This window comes from Babylonia areolata, chromosome 28 (assembly GCF_041734735.1).
Source record: "Babylonia areolata isolate BAREFJ2019XMU chromosome 28, ASM4173473v1, whole genome shotgun sequence".
NCBI classification, from domain to species: Eukaryota; Metazoa; Mollusca; class Gastropoda; order Neogastropoda; family Buccinidae; genus Babylonia; species Babylonia areolata.
The window spans coordinates 24,825,080-24,839,527 of NC_134903.1; the positions used below are offsets into that span (position 1 = coordinate 24,825,080).

General features: G+C 43.1%; 1 protein-coding gene across 4 annotated transcripts in view; it reads left to right on the top strand.

Moving 5' to 3' along the window:
* Positions 1–8,791, top strand: part of LOC143301940 (ATP-dependent translocase ABCB1-like) — an 80,989-nt gene extending 72,198 nt beyond the window's left edge. For all 4 annotated transcript variants that reach the window (XM_076616397.1, XM_076616395.1, XM_076616394.1 and 1 more), the window contains 4 exons: positions 648–842; positions 5,334–5,537; positions 6,280–6,426; positions 7,458–8,791. In XM_076616397.1, coding sequence (XP_076472512.1) covers positions 648–842; positions 5,334–5,537; positions 6,280–6,426; positions 7,458–7,655 — 744 coding nt within the window. In that variant the 3' untranslated portion in view covers positions 7,656–8,791. The remainder of the gene's footprint in view (positions 1–647; positions 843–5,333; positions 5,538–6,279; positions 6,427–7,457) is intronic.
* Positions 8,792–14,448: the final 5,657 nt, after the last annotated feature.

Consider the following 14,448-nt stretch of genomic DNA (forward strand, 5'->3'; position numbering starts at 1 on the left):
TCCTGTGACTGATGTGTATGTACTGACATGTTGTCCCATGATTGACTGATGTGTATATACTGACATGTTGTCCCTTGACTGATGTGTATATACTGACATGTTGTCCCGTGACTGATGTGTATGTACTGACATGTTGTCCCATGACTGATGTGTATGTACTGACATGTTGTCCCATGACTGATGTGTATGCACTGACACGTTGTCCCGTGACTGATGTGTATATACTGACATGTTGTCCCTTGACTGATGTGTATATACTGACATGTTGTCCCGTGACTGATGTGTATGTACTGACATGTTGTCCCATGACTGATGTGTATGTACTGACACATTGTCTCATGACTGATGTGTATATACTGACACGTTGTCCCGTGACTGATGTGTATGTACTGACATGTTGTCCCATGACTGATGTGTATATACTGACATGTTGTCCCTTGACTGATGTGTATGTACTGACATGTTGTCCCATGACTGATATGTATATACTGACACGTTGTCCCATGACTGATGTGTATGTACTGACACGTTGTCCCTTGACTGATATGTATGTACTGACACGTTGTCCCATGATTGACTGATGTGTATATACTGACACATTGTCCCATGACTGATGTGTATGTACTGACACGTTGTCCCGTGGGCAGGAGGTGAAGGGTCACATAGAGCTGCAGAATGTGGAGTTCCACTACCCGACCCGTCCAGAAATCCAGGTGCTGAAGGGAATCAGTCTGCAGGTGGGGGCGGGACAGACGGCAGCACTGGTGGGCATCAGTGGCTGTGGAAAGTCCACCATCATGGCCCTGCTGCAGAGACACTACGACGCCACTGGTGGCACTCTGGTCAGTTGTCTGCCCCTGTCTGGTCAGTTGTCTGCCCCTGTCTGGTCAGTTGTCTGCCCCTGTCTGGTCAGTTGTCTGCCCCTGTCTGGTCAGTTGTCTGGTCTGTTGTCTGCCCCTGTCTGGTCAGTTGTCTGGTCAGTTGTCTGCCCCTGTCTGGTCAGTTGTCTGGTCAGTTGTCTGCCCCTGTCTGGTCAGTTGTCTGCCCCTGTCTGGTCAGTTGTCTGGTCAGTTGTCTGCCCCTGTCTGGTCTGTTGTCTGCCCCTGTCTGGTCAGTTGTCTGGTCAGTTGTCTGCCCCTGTCTGGTCAGTTGTCTGCCCCTGTCTGGTCAGTTGTCTGCCCCTGTCTGGTCAGTTGTCTGCCCCTGTCTGGTCTGTTGTCTGCCCCTGTCTGGTCAGTTGTCTGCCCCTGTCTGGTCTGTTGTCTGCCCCTGTCTGGTCTATTGTCTGCCCCTGTCTGGTCAGTTGTCTGGTCAGTTGTCTGCCCCTGTCTGGTCAGTTGTCTGCCCCTGTCTGGTCAGTTGTCTGCCCCTGTCTGGTCAGTTGTCTGGTCAGTTGTCTGCCCCTGTCTGGTCAGTTGTCTGGTCAGTTGTCTGCCCCTGTCTGGTCAGTTGTCTGCCCCTGTCTGGTCAATTGTCTGGTCAGTTGTTTGCCGCTGTGTGGTCAGTCGTCTGCCCCTGTCTGGTCAATTGTCTGCCCCTGTCTGGTCAGTTGTCTGGTCAGTTGTTTGCCGCTGTGTGGTCAGTCGTCTGCCCCTGTCTGGTCAATTGTCTGCCCCTGTCTGGTCAGTTGTCTGGTCAGTTGTTTGCCGCTGTGTGGTCAGTTGTCTGCCCCTGTCTGGTCAGTTGTCTGCCTGACAGACGATTGTGGCTGTGAGGACTTGGCAGGAGTAGCGTAGGAGAAATGTCACTGGTGACACTGACATTGTTGTCACTGTTATTGTTATGGTCGGTGTCTGCGTTTACCAACAGCTGACAGACAGCATGGATGTCAAGGAAGTGAATGTGTTATAGTCAGCACCATCAGTGTCACCATCAATGTGTTATAGTCAGCACCATCAGTGTCACCATCAATGTCTGTGTTATAGTCAGCACCATCAGTGTCACCATCAGTGTGTTATAGTCAGCACCATCAGTGTCACCATCAATGTCTGTGTTATAGTCAGCACCATCAGTGTCACCATCAGTGTGTTATAGTCAGCACCATCAGTGTCACCATCAGTGTGTTATAGTCAGCACCATCAGTGTCACCATCAATGTGTTATAGTCAGCACCATCAGTGTCACCATCAATGTGTCATAGTCAGCACCATCAGTGTCACCATCAATGTCTGTGTTATAGTCAGCACCATCAGTGTCACCATCAATGTGTCATAGTCAGCACCATCAGTGTCACCATCAATGTCTGTGTCATAGTCAGCACCATCAGTGTCACCATCAATGTGTCATAGTCAGCACCATCAGTGTCACCATCAATGTCTGTGTTATAGTCAGCACCATCAGTGTCACCATCAGTGTGTTATAGTCAGCACCCTCAGTGTCACCATCAATGTGTTATAGTCAGCACCATCAGTGTCACCATCAATGTCTGTGTTATAGTCAGCACCATCAGTGTCAACATCAATGTCTGTGTTATAGTCAGCACCACCAGTGTCACCATCAATGTATGTGTTATAGTCAGCACCCTCAGTGTCACCATCAATGTGTTATAGTCAGCACCATCAGTGTCAGCATCAATGTCTGTGTTATGGTCAGCACCATCAGTGTCACCATCAATGTGTTATAGTCAGCACCATCAGTGTCAGCATCAATGTGTCATAGTCAGCACCATCAGTGTCAGAATCAATGTCTGTGTTATAGTCAGCACCATCAGTGTCACCATCAATGTGTTATAGTCAGCACCATCAGTGTCACCATCAATGTCTGTGTCATAGTCAGCACCATCAGTGTCACCATCAATGTCTGTGTTATGGTCAGCACCATCAGTGTCACCATCAATGTGTTATAGTCAGCACCATCAGTGTCACCATCAATGTGTTATAGTCAGCACCATCAGTGTCACCATCAATGTCTGTGTTATAGTCAGCACCATCAGTGTCACCATCAATGTATGTGTCATAGTCAGCACCATCAGTGTCACCATCAATGTGTCATAGTCAGCACCATCAGTGTCACCATCAATGTCTGTGTTATAGTCAGCACCATGAGTGTCACCATCAATGTATGTGTCATAGTCAGCACCATCAGTGTCACCATCAATGTGTTATAGTCAGCACCATCAGTGTCACCATCAATGTGTCATAGTCAGCACCATGAGTGTCACCATCAATGTGTCATAGTCAGCACCATCAGTGTCACCATCAATGTCTGTGTTATAGTCAGCACCATCAGTGTTTCCATCAATGTGTGTGTTATAGTCAGCACCATCAGTGTCACCATCAATGTCTGTGTCATAGTCAGCACCATCAGTGTCACCATCAATGTCTGTGTTATAGTCAGCACCATCAGTGTCACCATCAATGTATGTGTCATGGTCAGCACCATCAGTGTCACCATCAATGTCTGTGTCATAGTCAGCACCATCAGTGTCACCATCAATGTCTGTGTCATAGTCAGCACCATCAGTGTCACCATCAATGTCTGTGTCATAGTCAGCACCATCAGTGTCACCATCAATGTGTCATAGTCAGCACCACCAGTGTCACCATCAATGTCTGTGTTATAGTCAGCACCATCAGTGTCACCATCAATGTGTTATGGTCAGCACCATCAGTGTCACCATCAATGTCTGTGTCATAGTCAGCACCATCAGTGTCACCATCAATGTGTTATAGTCAGCACCATCAGTGTCACCATCAATGTCTGTGTTATAGTCAGCACCATGAGTGTCACCATCAATGTATGTGTCATAGTCAGCACCATCAGTGTCACCATCAATGTGTTATAGTCAGCACCATCAGTGTCACCATCAATGTGTCATAGTCAGCACCATCAGTGTCACCATCAATGTGTCATAGTCAGCACCATCAGTGTCACCATCAATGTCTGTGTTATAGTCAGCACCATCAGTGTCACCATCAATGTGTCATAGTCAGCACCATCAGTGTCACCATCAATGTCTGTGTTATAGTCAGCACCATCAGTGTCACCATCAATGTCTGTGTTATAGTCAGCACCATCAGTGTCACCATCAATGTCTGTGTCATAGTCAGCACCATCAGTGTCACCATCAATGTCTGTGTCATAGTCAGCACCATCAGTGTCACCATCAATGTGTTATAGTCAGCACCATCAGTGTCACCATCAATGTATGTGTCATAGTCAGCACCATCAGTGTCACCATCAATGTCTGTGTTATAGTCAGCACCATCAGTGTCACCATCAATGTGTTATAGTCAGCACCATCAGTGTCACCATCAATGTATGTGTCATAGTCAGCACCATCAGTGTCACCATCAATGTTTTATAGTCAGCACCATCAGTGTCACCATCAATGTGTCATAGTCAGCACCATCAGTGTCACCATCAATGTGTCATAGTCAGCACCATCAGTGTCACCATCAATGTCTGTGTTATAGTCAGCACCATCAGTGTCACCATCAATGTCTGTGTCATAGTCAGCACCATCAGTGTCACCATCAATGTCTGTGTTATAGTCAGCACCATCAGTGTCACCATCAATGTCTGTGTTATAGTCAGCACCATCAGTGTCACCATCAATGTGTCATAGTCAGCACCATCAGTGTCACCATCAATGTCTGTGTTATAGTCAGCACCATCAGTGTCACCATCAATGTCTGTGTCATAGTCAGCACCATCAGTGTCACCATCAATGTGTCATAGTCAGCACCATCAGTGTCACCATCAATGTGTCATAGTCAGCACCATCAGTGTCACCATCAATGTCTGTGTCATGGTCAGCACCATCAGTGTCACCATCAATGTCTGTGTTATAGTCAGCACCATCAGTGTCAGAATCAATGTCTGTGTTATAGTCAGCACCACCAGTGTCACCATCAATGTGTCATAGTCAGCACCATCAGTGTCACATCAATGTGTTATAGTCAGCACCATCAGTGTCACCATCAATGTGTCATAGTCAGCACCATCAGTGTCACCATCAATGTGTCATAGTCAGCACCATCAGTGTCACCATCAATGTGTCATAGTCAGCACCATCAGTGTCACCATCAATGTGTCATAGTCAGCACCATCAGTGTCACCATCAATGTCTGTGTCATAGTCAGCACCATCAGTGTCACCATCAATGTGTCATAGTCAGCACCATCAGTGTCACCATCAATGTGTCATAGTCAGCACCATCAGTGTCACCATCAATGTGTCATAGTCAGCACCATCAGTGTCACCATCAATGTGTCATAGTCAGCACCATCAGTGTCACCATCAATGTGTCATAGTCAGCACCATCAGTGTCACCATCAATGTGTCATAGTCAGCACCATCAGTGTCACCATCAATGTCTGTGTTTACCACCAGCTGATAGACGGCGAGGACATCAGGGCTTTGAACGTAGGCACCCTGCGGTCCATGCTGAGTGTGGTCAGCCAGGAACCAGTCCTGTTTGACTGCAGTGTACGGGAGAACATCGTGTATGGCTTGCAGGAGGATGTGGCCATGGCCGACATCATTGAGGCCTGCAAGACGGCCAACATCCATGAGTTTCTCTCCTCCCTTCCTCAGGTGATTTGTCATTGCTGCTGTGGTGTGTGTATGTGGAGGGGGATGGGGGTGATTGTTGTCATGTGTTGGGGATGATTGTTTTGTGAATGTAGGGTGATTGTTGTCATGTGTGGTGTGTTTCGGGTGATTGTTGTCATGTGTGGTGTTTGGGGGTGGGGGGTGATTGTTGTCATGTGTGTGTGTGTGTGTGTGGGGGGGGGTGATTGTTGTCATGTGTGGTGTGTATGTGGGGTGATTGTTGTCATGTGTGTGGGGGTGGGGGTTGTGATTGTTGTCATGTGTGTGTGGGTGGGGTGATTGTTATGTGTGTGGTGTGGGGGTGATTGTTGTCATGTGTTTCGTGTGGGGATTGATTGTTGTCATGTGTGTGAGGGTGGGGTGATTGTTATGTGTGTGGTGTGGGGGTGATTGTTGTCATGTGTTTGGTGTGGGGGTGATTGTTGTCATGTGTGTGGTGTGGGGGGTGATTGTTGTCATGTGTGTGGTGTGGGGGGTGATTGTTGTGTGTATTTCATATAAGAGATGATTTTTCAGGGCTATGACACTCAGACAAGTGTAGAAGTTTCATCAAGAGATGATTTTACAGGGCTACGACACTCAGACAAGTGTAGAAGTTTCATCAAGAGATGATTTTACAGGGCTATGACACTCAGACAAGTGTAGAAGTTTCATCAAGAGATGATTTTACAGGGCTACGACACTCAGACAAGTGTAGAAGTTTCATCAAGAGATGATTTTACAGGGCTACGACACTCAGGTGGGAGGCAAAGGGACGCAACTCTCTGGGGGCCAGAAGCAGCGAGTCGCCATCGCCCGTGCCATTGTCCGCAATCCGAGAATCCTTCTGTTGGATGAGGCCACATCTGCCTTGGACACAGAGAGTGAAAAGGTGTGTGTCTGTGTGTGTGTGTGTGTGTGTGTTTGAGAGTAAGTGAGTCAATGAGTCTGTGTGTGTGTGTGAGAGATTGAGTGAGTTTGTGAGTGTGTGTGTGGGAGTGGGGGGTCTGGGGGGGGGGGTCTTTTTGGGAAAGGTGTGTGTGTGTGTGTGTGTGTGTGTGTGTGTGTACTTGTGTGTGTGAAAGTGTGTGTATGTGTGCTGGTAAAAGAGAAAGAGTAAACTGAAAATGCAGAGACTAAAAACAAAGCGACAGTTGATGACAAACTGACCATAGCATGGAGAAAGCATTATGATAATACTGATCACAGCAACAGTGGTGTCAGCCACAAAATGAGCCAGTGGACACAAAGCCCAAAGAGAGACATTTGGAACAGCACTAAATGAGCCAATAGAAACAGCACTAAAACAGCCAATAGAATCACAGCACTAAAACAGCCAATAGAATCACAGCACTAAAACAGCCAATGGAAATCACAGTACATGGCAGTGATGTGTGTTGTGTGATGACGGTGACATACTGTGTTTTTTCAGGGTGTACATGGCAGTGTTGTGTGATGACGGTGACATACTGTGTTTTTTCAGGGTGTTCTCGGCAGTGAAATGTGTTGTGTGATGACGGTGACATACTGTGTTTTTTCAGGGTGTACATGGCAGTGATGTGTGTTGTGTGATGACGGTGACATACTGTGTTTTTTCAGGGTGTTCATGGCAGTTATGTGTGTTGTGTGATGACGGTGACATACTGTGTTTTTTCAGGGTGTTCATGGCAGTTATGTGTGTTGTGTGATGACGGTGACATACTGTGTTTTTTCAGGGTGTACATGTCAGTGATGTGTGTTGTGTGATGACGGTGACATACTGTGTTTTTTCAGGGTGTACATGGCAGTGATGTGTGTTGTGTGATGACATGTGTCACCATCAATGTGTACTAAAACAGCCAGTAGAATCACATCACTGAAACAGCCAATAGAATCACATCACTGACAGCCAATAGAATCACAGCGCTGCCATCCTGTTCCCAGGTGGTGCAACAAGCGCTGGACAACGCCCGAGAAGGACGCACGTGCATTGTCGTCGCTCACCGTCTGTCCACCATCCAGAACGTGGACGTCATCTTCGTCATGGAGAACGGCCAGGTCCTGGAGAAGGGGACTCATCAGGAGCTGTTGGCTCTTCACGGGGCCTACGCTGGCTTTGTCAGCAACCAGAAGATCCAGTGATCATGTAGATGAGTGATTGTGGTGTGAAGACTTTGTCAGCAACCAGAAGATCCAGTGATCATGTAGAGAGATGAGTGATTGTGGTATGAAGGCTTTGTCAGCAACCAGAAGATCCAGTGATCATGTAGAGAGATGAGTGATTGTGGTGTGGAGGCTTTGTCAGCAACCAGAAGATCCAGTGATCATGTAGATGAGTGATTGTCGTGTGAAGGCTTTGTCAGCAACCAGAAGATCCAGTGATCACTGCAGACTTGCTGTGAGAGATGTTCCAGATGGATAAGTAAAGATGTATTGTATTGTACTTATTGTGCTGTACTAGATTTTATTGTATTTACTGTATTATTGTACTGCATTGTATTGTATTGACTGGTGACTGCACTGTGATCCAGACTGGCCCATAACTTGCCAGCAGACTTTGCCAGTGAAGGCATCACATACTCTTTGTTATCGTTAAACAGATTATCACCTCATACAGTTGTTCAGGATTATTTGATGTGATTGTTTGGTTTATTTGATATACATAATGTTTGTTATCATAGATTTTAAAACATTGCAGTTTGCAAGGGTGCTGTGAATGAACAAAATGAACTTTCATCACTCTTCGCTGCAATCTTTCACATCCAGTCTGAAGACCCACCTTTTCCTTTTCCCCTCCTGAATAATTTTCAACAGCTCATCCCTTTCCAGTATTAACTAAAATGACTTTTAGTGAGTGAGTGAATTTGAGAGTTTCATAATTTGTTGGTTGTATTTTGTGTACTATTTTTGATTGTGTGCTATGACTTGTATGTGTGCGTTCGCATGTGCTTGTGTGTGTTGTGGGTGTGTGTGTGGGATGAATGATTTTTATTAATGTTTGGTATCTTGTGTTCAATTTTTCCTTTTTGATATTTACGATTGTGTTCTATTTGTAAACACCAAGGGCTTATTTTCAAGATTGTCTAAATGCTGATAATAATAATAAGAACAAAATTCTGTCAGAATTATTGGGGATGCTGTTTTGGTGACCTGGTGGAAATACGTCTGCATGTCAAGTTCCATGAGATTGTTAGGAGTTTTCTGTAAAATGTCTGTAGATATGTGAAAAAGCTTTGTGAGGTTTTTACCTGGACCACAGAATAATGCATGCTAATTGATTTTAGGCTGTGTGTCATAACCTTGAATGATACATGCTGAATGACCTGATGTTGTGCACATGCACACACACACACACACACACACACAAATGTCATCATTCAAATTGTTTATTTTACAAGCTGATCCAAATGATAGTAGTCAAGCAGACATGACACACATGAAAGCCTGGCAACATTCCCCTACCTCACCCCCCCCCCCCCCCCCCATCCTGAGGCCAGCTACCCAGCCGTCAGCTGAACTTGCACCCTAACATTCTCTTCAAAACAAGGAGTACACACTTTATATACACATAAAAATAATCCAGTGTACACACAAAAAACATTCTGTAATAAATAAGTTTGAAACAAACAAGCTTTGATTAAATAAGTTTAGATCAAACATGTTTTGACCAAACCTACTGAGTGAAAAGATTAAAACCCATATTAACATACAAGGTTAATATTACTTGTCAGTCTATTGTCAACCAATGATTGAATAAACACATAAAAGACTGAATAAATTAATCAGGAAATAAGTACAAATAAAGAAAACAATGAATATACACAGTCTGCTCTGAAATATTGGTCAATCTCGAAGATCTCTGTTCTGTTTCTAAACATCAGCTTGTCTTTAAGAAGCTGATAAATACAGAACAAACAAGTCTGGATGTGTTCCATTGCACTTTCATTTTCCCTCAGAATTGAACTGTCCTTTCCCATCACCTCCTTCCTTGTCCACAACCACTCCTTCCTTGGAGCACACTGACAGATGGTCAGTCTCAGTTTCTCAGAGGAGCCACTGTGTTCAGACAAATCCATATAGGGTGCACCTGTGCAAGGCAGATGCCTGACCAGCAGCATAACCCAACATGCTCAGTCAGGCCCTGGATATACATATTTGTGTACCTGTCAGAGTGGATTTTTTACTACAGAATTTTGCCAGAGGAAAACCCTTTTGTTGCCATGGGTTCTTTTTCAGTATGCCAAGTATGTGCTGCATGTGGAACCTCAGTTTATCATGTCGTCCAGTTGACTGGATGCTGGGTTTGATTTTCCAGTTAAACTTGGGAGAAAGGGCGAGACCAAGATTTGAACCCAGACACTCATAGACACTTTGGCAGATAAGCATCTTAACCTTCCTACCACCTTCCTCCTTGGTGACAATTTGTACAAGCCGTTATGCAAGAGGTATTTCTCTTTTTTTTCTGATACAGGCAAATGTGTGGAGAAAGTAATCCTGTTTTTTTCTGATTGTTGAACAAGCGTGACCACAGACTTTCAGCCTGACAAAGCCACAACAGCAGAACATGAAACACAGTCACTTTTGGGAAGGAGTTCCTTATTGCACAGTGGTGGTTTCTCTTGCTGCATTAAAAGAGAATTCTGAAAGTAAGTCACCCAAAACAAACCAACCAGTTCTTTTCAGGCACATTCTGCAGTAACTCTCTGCCTCGTCCTTTTCACACGCATTAATTTTACTCTCTGCTTCGTCCTTTTCACACGCATTAATTTTGCAATGACTCTCTGCTTGAATTCTATGCTCAGTTAACATGCATGGAAGGAAGATAGAAAAACCAACACTGTTTTCTTTAGACACGTGAACAGTGAAACCACCACTGAACACGCCTGTCAGTTTCACTTGTACCTGTCTGCTTCCGTCTCTCACTTCATTTTTTCACTTTGCTTCTCAAGGAGGCGTCACTGCGTTTGGACAAATCCATATACGCTGCACCACACCTGCAAAGCAGATGCCTGACCAGCACCATAACCTCGTGTTTCGTCAGGCCTTGAGAGAAAACGAAATCAAATCCATCTCTCAGCAAACAGTTGAAAACAACAACATGACTTGCTCTCAATCTCTGTGTGACGGAAATTCGGCCCAAACATAGCGTCATGCATCACATTGAGTTCTGTACACACCAGCTCATCCTCTGAACATAAAAAGGTGTGTTTGGAATAAAAATCAAACATCGTAAGCACACCACTTGAAATCCCAATGATAATGAAGAATAAAACGCATGTATCTGTAAACAAACCACACTGCCCATCAGTAATGAAGAACAAAAATCTACAAACAAACTACACAGCACTTTCATAATCTACATATGTACCTGATAACCTTTTCAACAGATACACGTTAAAATACAAGAGTACTTCATCATTTCTAAAAGACAACTGTTTTACATGTTTGCCAATTCAAAGGAAGCACTTGAATTAATTATCACTCTACTATTTAAAAGGCAGCCAACTTCCTAAACTGTCAGAGACAAAATTAAAAATACAAATATCAGCCTAGTAAAACACTATATGCTAAGACAGTAAACACTGATGAATAAATAATAATACAGAAAAAAAAGTCCGGAACAGGATACCAAAGCAAGCTGTCCCAACACACCAGCAAGAAACTGCACAGCACTACAGGAAAACACAGAAGAAACTCCTCCAGAAAATCAGATAATTATACACTTGGTCAAAAGCATTTCAAGAAGGCAAGTGGCGGTGTACAGAAAATGGAAATGTCCATCAGAGAGCACTGGTCCGTTCATCAGTTCAGTGCAGTCAAGGCCAAAATAAATGGTCATCATACAATCACTCAATCATCAGATAGTCATGGTACAATCGTTCATCAATTCAGAGCAGTCAAGGCCAAAATAGACGGTCATCTACAATCAATCATCAGATAGTCATGGTACAATCGTTCATCAGTTCAGTGTAGTCAAGGCCAAAACAGATGGTACAGTCATTCAATCATCAAATGGTCATTAATCAATATTTCATTAGTTCAGTGTAGTCAAGGCCAAAACAGATGGTACAGTCATTCAATCATCAAATGGTCATTAATCAATCTTTCATTAGTTCAGTGTAGTCAAGGCCAAAACAGATGGTACAGTCATTCAATCATCAAATGGTCATTAATCAATCTTTCATTAGTTCAGTGTAGTCAAGGCCAAAACAGATGGTACATTCATTCAATCATCAAATGGTCATTATTCAATCATTAAATAGTTCAGTGTAGTCAAGGCCAAAATAGATGGTCATCGTACAATTGCTCGATCATCAATGTGGTCATTCAAAAATTAAAAGAATGAAAAACAGCACAAAACTCCCCAAACCATATGAACATGGCATAAAATCAAACAACACTGATTAATATCAAAAGAATTTTAGAAGACTCCTGTTAATTAAAAACAAATCTAAAGACATATGCAAAACAAGCATTCATAATGACATGAAAATATAAAAGAAAAGACTTTAATGAATGACTATAAATGATTCCACAGGTACTCAAACAGTTGACCGAAGTCGCACAACAGGATTAAAATAACAACAACAACTTGCAACAAAACTGGTATGATTTTAAATGCTGCATGCTGACGTCAACTGAACAATAAATTTAGGGTCTTTTTAATCAACAAAATCCACTTTAACATGGTGGCTCTAGTTTGTACACATTTCTTCTGCATTATATACACACCTGCAAAACAGTATCTCAACAAACACTTGTCCACCAAATTTTGTATACACCAGACTGCAGAATGCTACTTGTTTATAAAACACATGCTTGTAACACACTAGTACCTGTCTGTACACACTTTTCCACAAAACATTCTCCATTACTACACATTCCCCTAGCAAGTTTTGCACTCTTTTCCATGAGGCAATCATTAATTGTACACGCATGTAAACGAATAAATTCTCATGTTACACTTATCCATGAAACATTCATACTTTGTACACACATGTAAGCGAACCAGTTCTGATTTTTACACTCTTTTTCATGAAATGTTCATAACTTAACATGTGTTTGCAAACCAATTCTGATTTTTTACACTCTTTTTCCATGAAATATCCATAACTTGACACAAGTCAGTGTACCAAATATGATTTTTACACTCCTTTTCAATGAAACATTCATACTTTGTGCACACACTTAAGCAAACCCATTCCGAGTTTTACAAACTTGTCTAGAAGACATCCTCAGTTTGTACATAATCTGCCCACAAAAACCACACCCAAATGTTCATACTAGTTTGCAAAATGTTGCTACTTTGAATGCTTGTCAGTTGAAAGGTGCGCGAGAAGCATGCACTGGTATGCCAAGCATAGCTGTTTCCAAAAAACATAAGTTCACACACTTGTCTACAACAGATGACCAGTTTGTACACGCTTATCTACTATACACTGTCAAATGTACAAACATATGTCATAAAACAAGACGATAGTATACAGCCATTTAAAAAAACACGACTCATTTATAATACACACTAGTCTATGACCAGCACTGACCCAGTACAACCCTGTTCCATGTGCACACACTCGTATAAATGTTGTGTGGGTTTTGATTTGCTCGTGTGCATGCGTGTGTGTGTTTGTGTGTGTGTGTGCACTCACAAACACACACACATGCACACTCATATATATATATATATGTTGTGTGAGTACAGGTTTTGTGTGTGTGTGTGTGCGTATGAGCATGTGAACATGTGTGTGTGTATGTGTGTGTTGCCTTAGTACTAGAGCTGATCTGGACATGCACATTAATCATACAAACAAGCCAATTGCCACAGAAATGGCAGTATGTCAAGACAGGTGGACAAACTGAATGCATGCAGATTCTGTACATATGGTTCACACACACACACACACGCACACATATTACATACATACATATAGACATGCACACAGGCACAAAAAAACCCACCGTATTAACACACAGTGTGTGTGTTGTTGGTCTAAAAGAAGAGTAGTTGAGTGGCACTACTTCAACAACAGTTTTTGCCACAGAAAGGACGAAATACAGATTAAAAACAACAACAACATATTTCTAATGGAGAAATTGACTTATGAGCAATAAATCTGGTATAATATCAACTATTCTTCATCTCCACCAAGTTTCAAGTTTTATTGCGTATATTGTCTCCCTTCCTACCAGGAATGAATATGTGCTGATGTGAGTGTGTACCATGAGTGAGTGTGTGCATGTGTGTGTGTGTCTTGTCCACTAAAGGCTGACACACACCAGCAGCTCTCAAAACACTGGGTTACTTTTTCTAGTGGTTAAAAAGATCCCAGTTTTTTATGCTACTGCGGAAGTCGGTTCATGTCCAGGGGTCAGCATTATCAGGGAGATGTGGTCCTGTCCTGTACTGTCCTTATGCTGTCCCTTCCCAAACCCAAGTCAGCCACCTGTTCACACCTGGGGTTGGGGGGGTAGGGGGTGAGGAATATCGCAGTAAAGTGTCGTTTCAAGGGACACAACACATTGCCGAAACGGGGCCTGGAACCCTGATCACTGGTGAACACTGGATCACAAGTCTACTGTCTAACCGATTCCAGACACCTGTTGTACAAAGTGCCTGTTATAATAATACATCAGTGGTCACACTAAGAGCAGTGCCACCTCTCATGGATACCAGGAAAAAAAAGTTATTATAATAGTTTGAGCTGAATTGAGATGGCCGGCTGCTAAGCATCTCAGTCCTTTTACACACCAGTTTTCACGATAATTCAGGTTTTGTGTTTCTAGATAATTTCATAACTCGCATCTTACATACTCTTTGTGATGATATATACTTTTTTTTTCTTTTCTTTTCTACAAATACCATACTAACATCCTACATACTTTTCCAAGCGGTATAATATATCTGTCTCTAAAAATATCATTCTCACAAGAAAAC